Genomic DNA, 21,260 nt, shown 5'->3' on the forward strand with positions numbered 1-21,260 from the left:
TAATTTCATAGAAAGCAAAAGGGAAAGCAATAATGATGTTTAATTTTGTCCTAAATTTGCTTGAATTAAAATCTTTGGAAAAGGAAAGCTTTTGAAAATTCAAATTGTGCATTTTTCACCCAAACATGCTCTCTGAGATTTTACACATGTGCACAGATTAGGTTCATACACACATGGCCTCGGTCTCAGTATCTGTCCCATTAATGAGAATGAAATAGAATTTTCATTTTAAAAGGTGTTTAAAAGGTACATATTAAAAGGTGTTTAAATGTAATGTATAGCATTAAAGAAGAGGAAAATTATCACACAGAATTTTATGCAAAGTTATTTCTGGTTTCTTTGGCAATGGACCAAAATAAAAAAAAAACCACTAATATTCGAATTTCACCTTTTTACTTCTTATTTCCTCTTTGTTTCTCTCTTATTTCCTCTTGACAACTGTTTATCTTAATCAAATTAAGAACAAAATAAAGGGTATGCTATATTTAAGCGCAATGGGTAAATATCATTTAGATATTTGTTAAGGCTATGAATGAAAAAGGATATTATTATCCTCCAAACCACTAAAATAATAACAAATTGGATAAACTTTGTTTTTGTCTTCAGCATGTGGGATCATGCTAAGTCTCATCAAACAATATAACTGGTATTTAAAATGTTACTGGTCATTAAAAATACATTTTATTATGATTTAAAGAGAGAATATGGTTTAAAATAGTTTGTTTCTAATGTTAATAATTCTGAGTAAAATATAATATTAACTATGATTTACTTAAATAAATAATAAACTTTTCCCACGGGTTGATTTTCCCATCTCTGAAATTTCAAAACAAGACAAAGGAGATTAAGAAAATAGTAGAAGTATTTAGCTGGCCCGAAGTCCATTGATTTAAAGAAACCCTTGTTAAAATGACCTAAACTTTTACAAACACTGTATTTAGGAATACTTTAAAGTTCTGAGCTACTTTATAATTTTGCTTTTAATTAGATAGTTTTTGATTCTGCATTATTAAAAACCTATCTTTACTGAAACATTAAAAATAATTGCAAATTTCTTTTAAGTTTAGTTGGTTACAGCCTGAAGGGTGAGGCATATATGAAAAGCTGTAGGTAACAATGAGTAACTCAAAAGTAATAGCTCCAGTAAAAAAAAAAAATTAATCTATTGCCAATAGTCTATGTGTTTAGCTGAAGTTTTGTTTCTTATCCATTCTGGAAGAACTTACAGTAGCAAAATTGTAAGAAACAGACATGATCTAACACTGACACCATTGGGTTCAGAACCATTTTCATACATTTTATTTTCTGACAATACCAATTTTCTCCACATAATGAGTTTTTGTGGTAATTTATTGCTTGGCTGTCTCAAGCCTGGAGCTAAAAAGTATTAAAAAAAAAAAAAAGAGGGGGGGAGGGAAGTGCTATTTAGCTTGGAAATATCTGAGAATGTATAACTATAAAAGAAATATGGCAAAATTGTAAGTTTTTTTTGATTACTGAGTAAATGTGAAGATAGTTAAGAGGCTCTTACCTGACAGTTTCCTTGATGTAATACTTTTTACATTCAACTTGATATAATTTATTCCAAAAATCATAATTAATCTGATAATTATACTTTACCTAAAACGAAGCACTTTTAAGAAATAATATAATTTATTCAAATTTTAGTTCAAATTTTGAACGATTAAAATAATAGTTAAAGTTTTAAAGCTGGCCTTTTCTTTAAATATTAAATAATTTTTTATTGCTTAAGTTTTGTCCAAACTGGATGTGCTCTGGAATTTTTCAGATTCCTACATTCTAAAGAAAAAACTAGTGATAAAGCCAGTGTTTGCTTGCACCATAATCCTCATGCCATATATTTCATTAGGCTAAAGCAGCAGTCAGCAAACTCATTAGTCAACAGAGCCAAATATCAACAGTATAACGATTGAAATTTCTTTTGAGAGCCAAATTTTTTAAACTTAAACTTCTTCTAAGGCCACTTCTTCAAAACAGACTCGTCCAGGCGTGGTATTTTGTGGAAGAGTCACACTCAAGGGGCCAAAGAGCTGCATGTGGCTCGCGAACTGCAGTTTGCTGACCACGGGGCTAAAGTAAAGTGAATATACGTTTTCAAAGGTTGTGTGAAACCATCACAGACTATGCTGCACAATCTCATATTGCATTAGAGTGTAATGCCAAATTAATGGAAATTCCCCCAAGTGAATTTTTTTTTTTTTTGAAAAATCACACCATTAAATTAGCAACAAGTTTTCAAAAGAGCTTTAAGATTTTTCATTGCAATTCTGGGTTATCTAAATGTCAATTTAGTCAGAGAAGCTGTATCAAAATCTAGGCATGGAGACGGGGGGAGGTTTAGTTCAAGGTTTCTTAACTGTGGCACTGCTGACATTGGGGGTGGAGGATTCACTATTGCGGGTTGTTCTCCTGTCACTGTGGGATGTTCAGTAGTATCTCTTCTTTGCCCACAGATGCCAATAGCACTTCTCCCATTTACACGTTGTGACAGCCAAAACTGCCTCCAGACTTTGCCAAATGTCACTGAAGTAGAGGAAGGAAGTCACCCCTGATTGAGAACCACTGAGTCAGGCAGAATCAAGTAATCCTGTGTTTTTAGTGGTTTGGACCAGTGATACTCAGGGGAGGGTTATCAGAGTTACCTGGAAGGATTTTATTTTTTAAAAAATTACACATGGCCTTAGAGATTTTAGTAAACGGCTCCCAGCCCTCATCCAATCACTTATAATTATTTATACCACTGCTGTCCCCTCTCATCTCTGTCCAGTGTGCTAGAATATATCAAAATGAAGCAATTTTTTAAAAGCCTAAAATATCATGATAAAATTCCATGAGAAACCTTATGATAGCCACCTCCACGCCAATTTCTGGACTCATGATATTTTCCTTGGATTGTGCACACACACATTCTATTGGTAGCCAGAACATCAGAACATGGTTCTCTTTCTTCAATTCTTCGAGAGAAAACTAGTGATAATCCCTGTCCTTCTCACTATTATGAGGGAAAGGAACAAGGCCATAGCACAGAGCAATTTAAAACCTTTCCCTTTTTCCATTCTATAAGTGCCATCTACAAATTATAGACATGTAGAGCTTCCCTTTTTTATAAGCAATTATCCTTTAACCATAAAAATTACTTTCTAAATCACTCTGAGTGGTGGGGCAGTTATAATGCTGAAAAAGTGAGGCTTTTTAAGTAAAGATCAGATGCATAGAAACATGCTTCTCCCAGCTGCCAAAATAGCCCATACCTCTGGCCTGAACTTTAAAATGAGGGTATCCTCTTGGCTTTACATAGTGTTTCATACTTCATAAAATGCCCTTGCACACAATAATTTTTATCCCCATTTTACAGATGAGAAAACTGTGGCCAAGAGATTTATAAGACTGGTTGGTCCCAGCCAGTTATGTATTGGGGGAGCTAGAATTTGAATACAGCTTGTTGTCTCTAGAAACAGTCCTTTTTTCATATTATTTCACAAAAATGGTGCTCAGCAGAGCCACAGCCTTAAAGCCACAATGGTAGTCTTCAGATTCCATGCAGTTAGGACTCTTTGCAAGGCTTATCTCTTAAAAAACAAAAAAACATACCAAAAAAACCACCCCCCAAAACACACACACAAAAAAACCCCAATAAAACAATCCTTCAGTAGGCTGTATTCATGCAGGTCTGACAAACAGCAGTAAGGCGGTCATCCTTCTTAGCAAGCTAAGATCGACAAAGCCATATATTTTTCTAATGGAAAAATGTCTCCATGAATAAGGAAATAAAGTCACTTAGCTTGCCAGTATTCATTAACTAAAGTTGCTGTTGATGCTGTAGTTAATGTTCCACAAAATTAATCTAACAATACCCAATAATTCCTTGTTCACAAATCACACACTATAAATTCTGAGTGCCCTAGAATGATGTCTTTTTTCTTTGTTAGTAAAAACACCATCTTGTAGCAAGGCTTGGGTTTGCTATTCGACGGTACTAGAATAAGAGACCGTCAATAATAAATCACTGATGCTTATCTTTAGCCAGACTGCAACATTGGAAAAGTGACATTGCACCTTAGGAGGAAGGGGTCTGGAGGTGTGTGAGGGCCTTAGCGTGGCTTTGTCCAGGGGGCTCTTCTCCCAAGAGATCACTCCAAATGAGTGAGCTTTCAAATCTGTGACCCAATGGACCACTTTTCCGGATGTCAGCATCATAAAATTGATTTCATATTGATATTTTTGTGAAAGCACGACCAAAGAAATATAATACTAACCTCATCTATAGCTTTCTTATAGCTCTGAGATAAGAGGAACCCAGTCCAGAAGAATCCACAGGAAAGGAAAAAGCCAGAAGAAAGGCAGCAGGTTAGACACAAAACAGGAATTGTTAGTACACAACCGATAAATGCAAAAGAGCAAAGAGAACTTCAACCCAGAAGAGTGAAGATTCTCCTTATTATTACTTTCACTATGCTCCCTTACTTCAAAATATTATTAACAGAGCAAACAAAAAAGTCTTCACATTTATTTCATATTGTAGAAAAGACTAGAGTGGCCTTAAATTTGTGCACGGGTGGGGTTCCTCAGTCTGGCCAGCAATCGGGATGGTGGGAGGTTGGCCAGGGGAGGGGTTGTGGAAGGTGGGCTGTGGGAGGGCACTGACCACCAGGGGGCAGCTCCTGCATTGAGCGTCTGCTTAGGCTTTTATATAGATGCTTAGAAAATTTAGGTGGAGAATAACTCATCCCAAATTAATTTTTAACTTTCAAATTCCAGCCTCCATGCTCTTATTTCTGTCTTTACGGCCACTTGGGATCTGTAGTGTCACAGCACTGTAGCTAGAATTCATGTTATCAGCCCCCCTGGCAGACCGTGCTTATCAGTCTTTAGTCCCAAAAATATAGTCCTAGAGGCATGAAACACAGCAGAAAAATTGTAATATTAACTCATGTGGAAAATAATATGGAGAAAAGGCAAGGCTGACAAGGGAAATCCTTAGAAAGTACCCAAATCTTCTTAACTGCTAGTTTCAACACTTTTTGGCCAAATTTGAGTAGAAATTATGGAACAAATGATATGAATTATTTGCTAATGATCACCAAATCCATAAAGGCAGATAAGCAATCCAATATCTGTTCAGCTCTTTCACCATCAGGTATGTTTTCCTTCTGGCTGCTTCTGCTCATTAATCTCAAGATATTTTGTTTCATAGTCATGAATGTATCCCCAATTAATCTGTGGGTTTTCTGGTGAATTAAAAGCTCAGAACTCCTTGAGAGAAAAGCACTCACAGCTGGTCGACCAGATCGGGTAATGTCCCTGGATTCTTCTGGCTTCACCTTGGAAGGCTCATGGGGGAGCACAGGTGATCCTTCCGACTTGCTGTTGGCTAGAGGGAAACACAGAGGGCCAAGAAAGATAATGACTGTCAGAAAGTGCTGGCTCAAGTTCCGGAGTTCTATGTGAGTCATCCTGTAGGATTACTCAGCTGACCCATTTGCTAAGGCACATCCTCAAGCAAATCCAAGAAAAAACAGTAAATGCTTAGGCAAACTAAATCAAGCAAACACACTAGTGGAAGTTCACTAGTAATAATAAGAGGAACTAGCATGCATGACCACCACTACCATTTACCGAGCATTAATTGTGTAGCCTAGTGCTACACTCTATCTACGTCATTGCTTGTTCTAAGCTAGGGGTGTCGAACTCAGTCAGAGAAGGGGCCAAAATCTAAAATCCAGCCTAAATCGCGGGCTGAATGGTTTACTGAACAGTAATAACTGACAATGTCATAAACTGACAGCGGAGTGCAGTGATGACAGCGCGGTGCGGGCCACATTGCAAGGCCTGGCGGGCTGGATTTGGCCCGCGGGCCTTGTGTTTGACACATGTGTTCTAACCCAATGATGTAGCCCATTTTCCTATTTTACAATTGAACACATACTTCAGAGAGAGAACACACTGGCTTACGGTCACATTGAAATTATGGACAGAGCTGAGATTCTGTCTGATTTCTCAAAGTCCTAGTCTTAAGATTCAATGTTTGCTTTCTTTTACCACTTACCCAAGAGGACAAGTTATTTTGATGGAATTTTGTGGGGGAAAAATCAGAAACTAATTTTATTTGGCGGAATAGTTTTTAAATGGGTGTGTGGAGAGAGTTGTCTGGGTCCTTTAGGGAAGAAAGAGTGAGGTGAGTGTTGATGATAAAGGAGAGGGAACCTGGGATAGAGATGCAGAGCATGGGTTGGGGAGGGCTCCCTGACAGCTACAGGGTGAAGAGCATCCCTTCCATTTATGAGCTTATAGGTGGAGAAGAGTAATCTAGGGTTTTTTCTAGGGCAGGGACAGAGATACAAGAGTGGGTTTGATCCAGAAGAACTAGGAGCCAAAGGAAAGAAGGTAAGACTTAAACCTGAACCAGATCAGAGAATTTTCTTTAGCATTTACTCTTACTACGGATATTAAGCTAACAACAGAAAAAGGTAAGGGAATTCTCAATTAAGTAAATTTATATTTGGATCAAGGCAACACAAGTATACATAGCTGTGGGCTGTGCCACCGATGTTAGAAGAATGCATACAAGGGCAGCCATAGGCCAGTCTGTAACCCAGTTCAGAGACAGGATTATCACATTTCAAAATGGACATATAGTGACTTTATTTATTTGAAACCTTGAAAAGATTTAGAAGGTAAATAATGATTGTGTCTAGTGAAAAGGCTAAGAAAAGCGTGCTAATATTTATCAAATTGCACTTTAAAAAGTCCTGGTCTTTCTTATTTGGAAGAAAAATTATCTTCTGAAGAAGGTTATTTGGAAAGAGTAAATTTAGATTAGCTAGAACAATGTGCTGTTGTATATAATTAGCTGGACATGCTAATGTCTTTCACAAGCTTCCACGTTAACGGAAACTAAACAATGATGAATGACTTGAATTAAATGGTCAGAGGCTAATTTTTCTCTCTCCAACAGGAATAATCAGAAGAGTTAAATATCTATTTTAAGTTAAAATTTTATTTCCTCTCAAAAATATATATATATTAGAGGCATGATGCATGAAATTTGTGCAAGGGGCTTGGCCTTCACAGCCTTGGTTTTTGTCCAGAAAGTTGCCCAGAAGGACATCCAGAAAGATGTCTGGAAGGTCATTTGGCTGTCAGTCTAATTAGCATATTACACATTTATTATTATAGATATATTCTACATTAGTCTTCATTGCATTTCACTTTGAAAAATAACTAGTATTGCCCTAACTGGTTTGGCTCAGTGGATAGAGCCTCAGCCTGTGGGCTGAAGGGTCCCAGGTTCAATTCCGGTCAAGGGCATGTACCTTGGTTGCAGGCACATCCCCAATGGGGAGTGTGTAGGAGGCAGCTTATTGATGTTTCTCTCTCATCGATGTTTCTAACTCTCTATCTCTCTCCTTTCCTCTCTGTAAAAAATCAATAAAATATATTAAAAAAAATTATAGTATTATGAACTATGTTCAGAATACAGAAAGGGACTATTGGCACAATGGGAAGAGGATTCTTGGGGGTACAGGAGACTCAAAGCAGGAAACCAAATGGAAATGAAAATTCAGTGACTGGTAAGTGATTATATTTTCAAATAATACCAATATTCTGTGATCTCCCTGCAAAACATTGGTACCTGTGATCAGAAAGGGTCTAGTCCACACCAGACAGCACATCACTGGGGACGGTGACACGCTCCTCTAAGGATACTGAGGCTGAGAGCAGTTAAGAGGCTTTTCAGAACCACACAGTGGTGGCCACGCCAGGAGCATATGTCACAGAAGTCAGGAAGTAGCCCGACTCCCTGCCCATGGCTCTCCTGCCCAGGGAGAGGCAAGGGTAAGCTTTACCTCGAACCCTGCTCCGTTCACTGGACCCTGCTTGCGATCCGGGCTGTGAGCCGCCTTGGGAGCTGGGCTGGGAGCTGGGGGTGCTGGAGCTGGACGAACTGCCACTGCTGGTCCTCTGCAAGGGGCTCTCCAAGATGGGCTCAGTTCTCCTCAGGTCAGGGTTGCTGCAAGGATGGCAGAGCACAGTGACTATCCTCTCAAGACTTGCCCCCCAAACAATTTTTTACACCTTTCTCCATATTTTTATGACACTCCTTTGTATGGTAACTATTTTTGTGAAAAGTGTTAGCATCTAATTAACTAAAATAGATTTGGATCCATACTGGAAATACCCTCAACGTAGAGAATACCTGCAATGATCCATGTATAATATTTCTGAAATATTCTGTATTTCAAATTTTTCAGAAGGAATACAATCTCATGTTCTTTAATTCCCAAATAACGAATTATTCCCATTGTCCTCTTTTACTAAACAGTAGTGATCAGGAATTATTTATGTATTATTAATAGATTCCCAGAGTATTTTTTCTAAAAATTGTGTGGCTAACCAACTGTATTGCAGATTGAAGGTGATGGGCATACGAAGGCATCTTGGTAGTTGCTCTCATTTTGTGGGATGATAAGTTCGTGTTCTTTGTATTAAAAGAAAATCTACTGAGAGAAGTGTGGCTATGACCTCTGACTTTTCCCCCGGTGTCGGTGGTGTGGTAGTAGGACCCAGCTATTAGCTCTCGTGTAGCACTCTTTTGATCATGTAACCAAAACCTTTCGATTAAGCACCTACTTTGTAAGACTCATTAGCCTGGTATGAGGGATGGAAGAGAGCACAGGTCACAGGGCAGGCAAGTTACAACCCAATCCTAGGGATGAGTGTGTGCCCTGGAAATAATAAAACAAGGCAAAACTCTGCACACTGTGTGTAAAAGTTTATAAACAGGATTGGAGTTTGGAGAAGAATGAATGCAGTCTAGAGCAGGCAAAGTGGTGTCAGGAAAGAGACAGGCTTTGGGCCCTGGAGGGGCAGGCAGGAAGGCTGTGGGAACAGCCTGAACAAAGACACAGGAGCTGGGGTTTTCCTAGGGCTTATTGGTGTAAAGAGGGCACCACTTTGGTGGAGCTCCAAAGTCTGTGTTAGGAAAGAAACCCTGGGGCAGTGAAGCAATGGCCTACAGAGTCTGGCAGAGAACATGGGTCTCCCAGGGTAGGCTTATGAATGACTGGCAAGGAGAGAGGCAGGATGACCAGGTAGGATGCTGCTGTCACAGGTGATAAGGCATGAGCCAGGGCTGTCCTAGGATAAAAGAGGGACATGGATATTAGCAGAACCAGCTGGGATGAGCGTGCATTTCTGATGGGACTCAGCCTTTTTCTTTGGGAAGTTAATTGGTTCCCAAGGGCATTAAATCCGTGACCTGAGCGTTATTAGCACAAGTCCTCCCCACAGTAGCTAGCCTGCATGGGTGCTGATCTTAACAGGGTTGCTATTTTTGCCACTGAAGACTGAAAAAAGAACTTCATTTCTATGTAACCACACATAGAAATAGGAAAACTTTAAAAATGCCATTTCTGTCTTAGCTTTGTGTGAACTATGAGTATTTTGAGAGAGAAAAAAGTCATACTGTTCAGATTTTTCTCTTCCTTATTATGTAGAAATAAATGGTCTGGCCTTGGGGCCAAGAGGTCTGAGATAAACGCTCTTAGAGGCGATCAATTTCAGAAGAATTCCATGAGATAACAGATTTCGCTTGTTCACACATTAACTGAACCTACTTAGATTCAAATGTGTAAAAACTTGACAACATTCATCTAGCTTTCTTTAAATGCTAACTTTTAATTCAGATATTTGCCATCCCACAGACAATGCTGCTTTGTCTATGAAACATACAGTAAAGTGAAAAATGTGGCAATTTTTCCACTTACTTAAATCATATAAAAAGTCAAAACATAAAATTAGGATTACAAAGTGCTTTCTTGGCCCAAATACTTTGGCCAAGTCTATAATTAACTGGCTGGCTGCCAAAATTCACTTTACTGTGTTCTTTGATGACACAGCCAACGTGGATAAAGGAGTCATAAGAAGACAGGTTTGGGATGGGACAGAGAATTATTTTTTGAAATTAAGCATTTAGTTATTGAATTTTACTGGGAGTTTCAGGCTTCATTTAAATCTTTTCATATTCAGAATGTACTTATCTGAGCAAATTTTAATTTGCTTTAAGAGAACACATGAATCAAAGTTGACTATTCAAGTTCCTGGGATTTTTAAATATATATATATATAATATATATATATATTTTTTTTAAATGAGCAAAACAAATCTTGATGCATCACATTGACAACATAAGGCATTTGAGAGTCCACAGGGCATCTGAGAACGCCCCTTTGAACCAGCAGCCTTCATAAGGCCTAACTGCACACACTGAAGAAGAAAGGGCAGGGAACAGTGGAGGGGACATGGTGTTTTCACCCAGACTTTAGCCATCCAAGAAGGAAACAGTTAAAAGCACATGATGATACTAGTTCTAGCTTGAGTAGAGAAATTCTTGGGGTATACATGGGTCCCATGGGGCAAAGCTTTTAAATGGTAGTGATTATCACAAGATGAGGATCAATACCATAAGATGAAGATGAGCTGTTAACAGACTCACTAAATCACACAGCGAGAAAGGTGGAGGCAATTAAGTGCCCTGTCAGTCCACAGGTCACAAGACCCCTTCTCTTGGGAAAATGAGGCAGCAATGACAGCTGCATTCACTACTGGAAGATTGGCGTGGTGCTTGAGTGAGGACTTGGGTGCAACACTACCAGCTTTCAAATGTTGGCTCTATCACTTACTAATTTTGTCACCTCGGGTAATTTAGTTGTGTTCATGTCCGTTTCTGCATCTATAAAATGGAGTTGATTAGTCATTACTTTGAAGAGCTGTCATAAGGCTTAAAGTAGTTAACATCTCTAATGCACATGGACACTGAACAGAACTCTGAATTGATAGGTGTTCCAGAGTGTTTAATGAATAAGGAAATAAATATTAAATTGCCCCAAACCAAGCAGAAGGCAGGGATCCACAGGGGTGGCCCACTAACATTTTCTTGACTGACAGATGTACCTCCTCCATACATTATCTATTTAAAAACCTGGTATTCAATAGGGCTCTTGGATTTGGAGTGGCATGTGCAGACTGGGAGAGTGACAATAACAGGGATTTAGTTTTTCTGGGATAAGGAAGGCTATTGAAACAGTAAAGTTCTGATTTTCCCCTCAAGTTACAGGTCCATGCTTGCTTATGCCAATTTAAATCAAGAGTCTTTTATTCGGGATGTTAAGTAGTTTATTGATTAAAACATATGGCTATATAGTGTCTTGCACCCAGTAACTGGAGTTCATTAGTACTGGATTTAGGAAGGGAAAACTGTACTTCTTAAGCATTGGGCTCTGCCTTTTGGTTCTTCTCCAACTGGGGACTTGGGGACTCAGAAATATAATTTTCCCTTTAATAATGCCTATAACATAAAAGAGCAGCAGGAATATTATATCCTCTGACCCATGGGCCTGTGAGTCAGGCAGCCTCGGTTGAGTCACTGGGTCCCAAGGCAACACATAGCCTTGCATACAGCGGATCCTCAATAAATGTTTGCTAAATTTAGCTAATGAAATAAAAATATTGATAACAAAACATCCTGAACCTGTCCCTTATTACAAGCGTAATCTATCTTGGGGAACCATTCTAAATGTGCTAATTTTCTAGTCTCCCTTAAGAGCCATTTCAAGGAAAAGGCTAGGAGGACATAAAGGAATATTGACCAAGTACAAGAAGTGTAGCTTAGCGGCATGGTAAAAGATGAATTATTTAAAAGCTACCTTTTTAATGGCTTTGTGGCTGGGCAGCTGTCTGACAAATGCTACAAAAAGAACTCTGAAGACCTCATTCAGGCCATCGGAAAGCAGAAGAGTCTCTGTATTACAGTAATGGCCCTCAGTGAATCACATCTCCCATGTCCATGCACGTGTACTCCTTTATGCATTAACTAATGGCTTGACCATGTGACCTGTGGAGGCCAATGGGCTATCAGCAAGATGATGCAAGAAAAGTCTTGAAAAGCACTTGTGCACTGGACACAGTAAAGAAGCCCAGGATGACAGACCACATGGAGGTGCAGCTGACAACCAATCAGCTCAGTGCTGCTGCATGAGTGAGCTCAAGTGAGACCAACACTTCTTTGCAAATGCATAGAAATAATAAATTGTTATTATTTCAGGCCACCACATTTTAGGGTGCTTTGTTATGCAGCAAAGATGAACTACAGCTATCTCTATTTCAATAAAGAAAACACATCCTCAAGTTTTTAAAAACGCAATGTAATCCAGAGTTGCAAAGTCTGATTCAGGCCTGAAATGTTGGTCACTTGGAGACACGTGATAGCTAGAAGAAGGTGTGTTGTGGGACTGTTCCAGGTGGCAAAGATGAGGATTTTTCCATCCTCCCTGTCCTCCCAAACCCTCTCTGACTTTCAATGTAGGTAAGTGATTTTTACCTCTTATTCACTCCTTTCCTACCTCCTCACAAAGCCTGCATTCTTTGCACAAAGTACAATATTTAAGTGGTTCAGAGGGAAAAGTGGATGTTTTGCAAGCCACTGACCATCAAAATGTCAACCGTCTTAGGCCCTGACATTATTAAAATAACACTTAACGGGGAACAAAGAGCTGCTTTTAATTTGACTATATGACAATAGTTCCCTTTATTTTTCGCTATTAGAAGGAAAAATACTTAAAGTTGAAATGAAGCTTGATTTACAGCAACTAAAATTCTAAGCAACTGATCAGTGAACAGAGCCTCAGGGCAGAGTTCAAAGGAGAAGTAGTGGTGACAAGTGGGGCTTCAAGCCGCTTGAAGGGGGTGACTAAGGAAGTTCAGGCGGCTCTCTGGTCACAGGGCAGCCCAGTGTTCCTCAGCTCTGCTTACAGCAACACTAGCTCAGCGTGGATCTGACAAATCACTGGACAAAAAATGGCTCATTCAGAGCTTCCTGCTATTGGTAACCACTCAGAGTAGATTAGCTTCTTTGCCCTAAAGGGATTCCTGCTCTTAGTACAGTTCCATCTTATTTTGGACTGACCCCTTCCTAAGGCTCTTCATGTGAAGAGGAAGATTAAAGCTTCATGATCAAAAGCATTCCATATTTTAAAGATCTATGCAAATAATCACAACCTTCATGCCTTATTATGAGCACAATAAAGAAGGATAAAACAGGCTGTCCAAGCTCATCCTTTTTATAGTCTCAGCAGAGGCCTTTTGCTATTTCAGTTGGTTCTAAAAAGGGGAGTTTTCATGATGAAAACTCTGAGGGAAGCTTGAGGAGCTGTAGCAGCCAAGCGCATCTGTTCCCACATGAAATCTGCTCCCATCCTGTAAAGATACTGTTTACTTTCTCTCAAGATCTCTGTACCAACCGGTAGGTGGATGCAACTTCCTGTCTGCAGGATTGTACATGGTTGATGGAAAATTCTCGGAGAGTACAGAGCCTCCGTGGAAGCCTGACTGCCTTTCAGTGACCCCCCATAATCAAGAGGGGAGTTCCTCTTATGGGCTGGTCGCTGTGTAATCTGCCAAGCGAGGGAAGCTCTGCAGCTGGTCATCAAGGCATTTCTTTGGCAATTACTTTCTAATGTCTCAATGGTCCTCAGGGCACATTACTGGACCTGATGCTAAGAGTCCCCTCATACCAGTCCATTTTCTTCTGCTGATTCCATAAAATGGTCTCTCAAGGGATGGTTTGTGATACTACAACCAGGCCTATCCTTGTAATTTCACTCCACAATTTTTAAAACTGTCAGGGAAGGTACACCTGATGGGCTTCTGGGTTGCCTCATTCATTCATTGATTCATGAGCCCCCCATTACACACTGATGTCTGGGAAAAGCTACTGAAGAAATAGAAGGCCTGTGCTCTGTCCCACCAAAGTCAATATGCCTCTGACATGGAAAAGGACAAAGACATTTTTTAGAAGAGCAATAATAACGATGATGGTGGGGGCTTCTTACTTCACCTGAACTGTCTTTCCCCTTTACCTTGCTCTGATGGGCTGAGATCCTAGTCTGGGTCCAAGAGCACTACCATTTCCAGGAGAGTTCTTTCTGGCTAACGCTGGGGATATAGAAGTTGTTCTTTGAGGCACCTGAAAGAAAAGCAGAATTCAGAGATATTTTCCATAAAATAGCTTCCACAAGTGATTGCCTGAAAAAAGATTTGCCAGGAGTTACAACAATGATCAGAAACAGGGAAGAAACATCTTTCATTTCTGAATGATTGAACTCCCTAAATAAAATCAAACAGAAGGCACTGAGGCATATTCAGCAACCATTAAGGAATATGGTCCTGAATTTTAAAACCAAATTTAAAACCAGATCATGCTCATTATTTTCATTCATTGAGCTCCCCTTTTTTGTGTGCAAGAGTGGTGGATGCCAGAAATTTCTTTAGGGCACCATGAACTTCTCTGATCACTGGAAACTGCATCAGTTGAGAGCCATCCAAATAAATTGAGATTCATTTTAGGCTCACCTCACAACTAATAAACAGTAAGGTATTTATGAAATCTGATGAGAAACTAGGGTATCAGGCTAGACCTTGGGACATAAGCCACATGTCAGTGAGCTCGGAGAAAGTATTGCAATAGATCTTGTATGTTTCCACTTCCTCTTCAACTTGCAATTACTAATTAAAAACAACATCCCAAACACAGCTTTGCAAGGTCAATCTGCAAATATAATAGAAAACAGGATTAACACTGAAAATACTGGAAGGGTCTTCAAAAAGACTGAGTACTAATTGCACTGCGAGATACATTAGGAAAATGTATGTATCATTTTAGTTAACTGGCAAAGACCTAAGGTAGAATTCAAGTGTGCCTTCTTTTATGAAACATTTCTTAATGAAATCAAATATGGTAACTGTATTTAAGGAGTCCAACCTGAGGAGAGAGTAGAGAGAAAACCTACTTAACTTACTTTATGAAAGTGACCAGGAAATGAAAATGTTGATGTCCCATGACAGCTAATTGGGTTAGACATTCATCAGGTACTTCAGTTTTCATTTTTTTTTTGGAGGTGGGGAGGGTCTCTTTTAGTGTTTTGTACTAGATATTTTAAAAATGTGCCCTATTTTAAGATTATCAATACATTAAATGTCATTGACATTAAAAGAAATTTTGTTGGTTATTAGAATATATTTTAAGATAAAGACCTAGAAAGACGAGCCAGTGACATGAAGCAAAATGACCAAATCAATGCTCCCACCTGCTCAAATTAAACATCACTTCTACTGTCTTACTTTATTGTTTTTGTGAATTTAAATAGGTGTAGAGAATAAAGAGTCTAATGAACAATTAAAACCTGAAATGTTTGTATTGATCTAAATTTTTCTCCCAGAGTTTACAAACATGTGCCTGCACGCTTTCAGAGAGTGGACTGATAACCTCCATTATCATTTTCCCCAGATCTTGTGTCTGCTCCTCCATCTGTTTTCCATATTGAACTTGGCTCCCACAAGAACCTTTTTGTATGGCATCTCTGCTTCCACAAGAGAACACCACTACTTATTTCCAAAACAATGGATATCTTCTTATAATGTCCTTATGAGGAAAAAGGTTTGGAAATCATGTGGTGTTATCTATTTTTATTATTATTTTTTTTTTGAATCAATGGCATTGGTCACTGGAAATTTTGCAATATCCCAACTGTCATAGCTCTTATGCTGAGTTCAGAAGGGGAATCCTGAACCAGAGAGAATCTGATGCAAAACATTTCTCCACTATTTTTTAAATATTTCCAGGTTCTCTTCAATGAGATGCATGGTCACGTGGGCAATTTTTGGAATGAGTAATGACTTTTGTAGGCAAAAGCAAAACAAAAGAAACCAAAGCCAGGACTGTGCAGTGTGGGGTGATGGTCATTTTACCCTAGAGTTTTATTCTCAGTAATATGTTAAACTTAGAATTAAATGCTGACCTGGCCTACAAGAAGCTTTCCATAAATGCAACTAACAAAAATATTATAGGAGCAATAATATTTTCAGAATACCTGAAATCTGGTTTCACTTTGTATTGTTAAAAATAGGAGTAAATGAATTTTATACTTTTTATCTGTAAATCTTTAATTTGTCCAAATATAGATTTGGTCACCAATAAAACTATCCATTATTATTCTCTTAATGTGGATAGTAAAACAGTAGTTTGAAATGTTTGGGGTTGAAAGTTCTAATTCTGGATAGAGGATATATACTTCCAAGTCATCTGATCAACCTGAGCCTCTGTCTCTTTGGGGAAAACAGAGGTCAGAAATGATAAATGACAATCCAATTTTTAGCTTGGGAATCAGGAGGGACAAAAACAGACGTGACAAGGGACAGTGCTTTGGCAGAATGTCCATTACTATGAAAGGTCTGGAATAGGGGTAATCATCACCATCAACGATGATGATGATGATGACGATGATGGCGATGGCAATGAGAACACCCCAGTGATGTTACCTTTGGTGGAATGTCTTCTTCCTGTCGTAACCAAGAGCTTCTGTCAAACTTCTCAATGCGAGTGGGGAGAGGAGGGTTTTCCGAGGTGGGATCCGAGTTCTGGCGTGGCATCTCAACACGGTGCGAGGTCACGTTCAGAGCCTCCTGAAACCCGGAGAGGCCCTTGGTGGGCTGCTCGTGCACTGACTGGGAGGCAGTCAAGGCAGGTCCTTGGGACTTTACAGCTACCAGATGTGGGATCTAAGCATCAAACCAACATCAGAGCAGGATTATTAGAAGAAAGAACAGATCAGCTAGTAAGTACCTCACTTAGTGATAGAGAAAATAAAGTTGTAGGGCACAAGGACTGGTGTATCTAGAGCCCAATCACAGCTACCTACAGCACACTTTTAAAAGCTCTTCAAAATTTTCCACTTAGAGTTCTGTGTAGGGCTGAACCATGGTTCCCGGCCAAAAGTTAAGTGATTTACTTGCTAAGAAGTCAGTGAAATAAGTGGGATGATACTAACATTAACAATTTTAAGTGAACATATATTGACCAGCAATACATTTATAAGTACTCCTCTTCTAATATTGGAAACAGCATTCTTGAAAACCCCTGACCTTGATTTTAGAGAGTGCTCTTGTGCTGTGAAACAAGAATTGCCGTGGATAGCTTACTTCTTGGGAACTCACTAAGTCCACCATGAGGTTGACACAGTTATTTCCCCCATTTTACATGAGAGAATGAAAGGCATAGATAGACAGGTTAAGTAACAGCCTAGATTTCACAGCTAATAGGTACCAGAACCTGGATTATAATCTATACATCCTCTCATGTAACACTCGACTGCGAGGCTCTCCTGCTTTGTGATGAACTGGCTCTTCCCACCTATGATATTATATACATCTTAACTCCAGGACATTTCTTCTAGAGTTGTCTCACAATGGAACATGTGCCAATATTTTTCACGCAGGAAAGACATGCAGTCTTTGGGTTTAATCTGGCTCTGTAGGACAAATCATTAAAATCTAGATTTCTGAGCATCCTTTGCTGTTAGCACTGCTCACAACTTCTTTGTTAATGACATGTAAGCTTGTCTCCTCTTCCCACACGAAGGCAAGCTCCCTGGAGAAAGGAGCCACATCAACATTGTATCTCTGAATCTAGCACTAGGCCTGGCATGTGGAAGGTCAATAAATCCTGGTTGGGGAAACACCTAGAATGTGTCCTAAATTAAAGAGCATATCTGGTTTGGACAGGGGACCTATCACATCTCTTTGGTCTGAAATCTCAGTGTCTGGACTGCTGGGGGGCATTTCTCCAGCCCCCTCCATAGCCTAGCCCCGTTCTTCTTGCTCTGGAGGTCTTATCCTGGGGCAGTTATGCCTCAGCCTTTTCATACCCTCTTTAAGCTGGAATTTGGAATGTTATTATAGTTCAAAGAAAATCCTCAAAGCCTAGCTCAGCTGAATGTTATGCTTCCATCAGAATAAAGCTGTAACCAAATATATATTAATATTAAATTTCACTAGGTAATAATATTACAACAAAGTATATTTTAAAGATATGTAGCACAAAACACAAACCTACTTAAAAGCATCGAAGAAATAACAATAATCAAAATTTCTGGAAAATGCTAATCCAATTAGCTATTATGGGGTATCTATCTATATTTTTAATATATTTTTGTTGATTTCAGAGAGGAAAGGAGACAGACAGAGAGAGATAGAAACATTAATGATGGGAGAGACTCATTGATTGGCTGCCTCCTGCATGCCCTACACTGGGGATCGAGCCTGCAACCTCCTGCTGAGCTTTGCCGGCTGGGAGATAGATATCTATATTTTCATTTCCAAGTCACATGAAGTTTCATAAAATTTTCCTCTACTATCCCTTTTACAGAGCAAAAGTACCCTAAAAGGTCAAAGTTTGGGGTTTTGAAAGAGGGTCTGTGAGCTAAAAAAGAAGTTCCTATAAAAAAATGCATCCTATGAAAGGTCAGGCATGAAGAATTATATGCAAATTAAAACAACCAAGGGCAGAATATGCTCAGCTGGCTGGTACCAAAAAACTTCAGACCTCATATGCAAAAAGGAAACTTAAAAACAAGAATCCTTGATTTTAGCACTACTCTTTTAAACTGTAGTTCAAATAGCATTACATATTTCAAAGGTGACCTTAAAATATTTATCCCAGTGTTAATACAGGTGGATGCCTGGAAGGAACTGAAGACATTTGGGTGAAAGCAGCTGCATTACCTTTATTTTTCATGAAATTGTATGCTTTATTTCACTTCATATTTTATTTGTTTGGCAATATATAATTTTAAAAGTCCTCTAAAATGTCCAGAAACTTCCTGTTTCTAAAAGTGGCGTAACCTCTTTTCTTTTCCAGCTAGCTTAAGACAGGGGTTCTCAAACTCTACAGAGCATCAGATCACCTGTGGGCTTGTTAACCCACAGGCTGCCACAGCCATTCCAGGTGTTGCTCAGCGGGCCTGAGAATCTGCATTTCTACCAAGTTCTGGGGTAACGCTGATGCTGCTGGTCCCGTGACCACACTTTTAGGAGACCCACGGCTATCCAGGCCCATCTAATTTTTCCAGCTTCCGAATTGCAACCAAATCCCAAGGAACAAGAGATAATATAATAGTTTACATATCAAAGGTCCATTTGAATTTTATTTTGGTAATTAAAACTAAAAAAGATGTTTGTTCCCACCTCACAGAAACTTCTACGGTTCTCCAGGGAGGCCAATTTACCACGTGACTTCCTTTGTGGTGGGCTCAAAGTTAAGGAGATGCCTTTCTCTTTCTAACCCCTCCATGTACCCTTCAAATTTAGTGTAGCCTCTTAAGTAGCTGTAGATTGTATATGTAGATTGTATATTGTATATCACTGGCCCGATGCCTGAATCCAGTTACAATCCCCTGAGCTTTTAGTAGATTTACCTGTCTCCCTATTGAAATGTCCAATGGAATAAAGGAGAGGATGTACCTGTGGATCAACTGGTCTGAGCATAGGGGGGGTCCGAGCAGGCTGAACCCCACTGATACTGAAGGACTCCGACCTTGGGGGCAGATTGGGGTCAGATATCCTGTTGGCAACCTTGTGAGGCATGGCAGGTGAACTCTGCCGGTTAAGCCTGGTCCGTTCTTCTACCTAGAAACAAACGAACAAACAAACAAAAAAAGAGAGAGCGAGAGAGATTCAATGGACAGATGGATAGAAGCTGAATTACTTCCTATGAAGGATTTGCTGAAGTCATTCGAATAGCCATTTTTCTGTCCTTCTGATCAACTTATTTTCAAGGAGCCATACTCTCCATATCTGTTCTGCACCAAGAATGTATGAAAAATCTCTTTTCTGTTAGAAGAAACAGCATCACAAAAAACATAGAACACTTAGGCCATCACCTTTCCTTATTCATTATCTTGTGCTATTTCAGTTAGCTGGGAATTTGGGACCTGCTTAAGAGTTCATCTTGCATTGACTGAGATATTATCTTGCTGATTGATCACAAAGCCGAGGGGTCAGGGAGGGAGACGAAGGGAACTATGACATACATTAAGTTTGCTTGGGAAAACAGAAAATGGCTCTGAGCATTGCCACTGCTAGGTATATGCCCCAAATACTTGAAAACAGGAACTCAGATACTTGTACACCCATATTCACAATCACCAAAAGGTGGAAACAACCCAAGTGTTCATGGGCCGGTGAACGGATAAACAAAATGTAATATTATCGCCATAAACAAGAAAGTAGTGCTGATACCGGCCACAACCTAGATGAGTCTTGAAAACATTATGCTAACTGAAAGAAGTCAGACACAAAAGGTAAAGAATTCCGTTTAAATGAAATATTCAGACCAAGTAAATCCAGAGAGACAGAACACAGATTAGTGGATGTCAGAAGCTGTCAGGAGGGGAAAGGGGAGTGACTGCTTTAGTTGTCTCAGTCTGTGCCATCCTGAAATTTGTGGCATAAAGAATCACTTAATACACTTTGCAAATGATGCGAGAATGGGTCCAGTGTGATAAAATTTCCCTGGGTTATAGTTTGTCCAAAGAAATTTGAGAATCTGTGAGAGGGGAGTAGCAGGAGGCATCTGGCTACTCACTTAGAAGAAAACCTTGTAAGACATTTCAGAAAATGATGCTGCCCATTGCACCAAAGAGGCAACATAAATATTAAAAGAAAGGTTAAATCAAACATCCTAATACCAGCTTCAGATGGACAGAGGAGAAGCTGAGCAGTGTGTCCAGAAGCAGGCCCTTCTGATTATTTTGATACTAGGCCAGCCAACACCTGTCTCCTGATTCATTATATCTCATGTCTACAACCTGAATGAAAGAGAGAGATATGTGAGACAAAAGAAGAAAGTATCTTCCCCCCAAATAAGGACATATGTGACTGAAAATTGGGGTACAATAAAGATATGTTTTAATTTGCCTTACACAATAAAAATAAAAAAATCTATTAGCTGAAACTCTGTTCCAATCTCACGTTGCTAAGAAGACATAAAATACCAAAAGTACCACACACACACACACACACACACACACACACACACACAAAGTCTCTTAGTAGCATCAGACAGTGTCAAGGTGCCAGACCATACCAAAAAAAGAAATCTATTTCAAAGAATTTTATAGTTGAAGGGCTTATCCATGAATATGGAGAACAAGATTAGGAGAGACTCATCAATTACATTATAAAAGCTTTTTTTTTTCTTATTAAAAGAATCATTTTAACATAAAAACTAAAATAACTCTGGAGAGACTTGAATCACCTCTGCAGAAATGCTATACTACTTATTATAGCATTATAGGGAAAAAGAAAAAAATAACTGTGGTCTCAGAAATAAAATTTTGTTCCAGTC

General features: G+C 39.2%; 1 protein-coding gene across 5 annotated transcripts in view; it reads right to left on the reverse strand.

The window, feature by feature from the left end:
• TNIK (TRAF2 and NCK interacting kinase) overlaps positions 1-21,260 on the reverse strand; it is a 355,562-nt gene that overhangs the window by 51,597 nt on the left and 282,705 nt on the right. For 3 of the 5 annotated variants that reach the window (XM_084874083.1, XM_084874085.1, XM_084874081.1), the window contains 6 exons: positions 19,376-19,540; positions 16,397-16,636; positions 13,939-14,045; positions 7,869-8,032; positions 5,295-5,392; positions 4,278-4,301 (listed from right to left, as the gene is read on the reverse strand). In XM_084874083.1, the coding sequence (XP_084730209.1) occupies positions 4,278-4,301; positions 5,295-5,392; positions 7,869-8,032; positions 13,939-14,045; positions 16,397-16,636; positions 19,376-19,540 (798 nt within the window). The remainder of the gene's footprint in view (positions 1-4,277; positions 4,302-5,294; positions 5,393-7,868; positions 8,033-13,938; positions 14,046-16,396; positions 16,637-19,375; positions 19,541-21,260) is intronic. The other 2 variants (XM_084874084.1, XM_084874082.1) reach the window with 1 other exon arrangement.

The sequence above is a fragment of the Pipistrellus hanaki genome (genome assembly GCF_964339955.1).
Source record: "Pipistrellus hanaki genome assembly, chromosome: 2".
Lineage (NCBI taxonomy): Eukaryota > Metazoa > Chordata > Mammalia > Chiroptera > Vespertilionidae > Pipistrellus > Pipistrellus hanaki.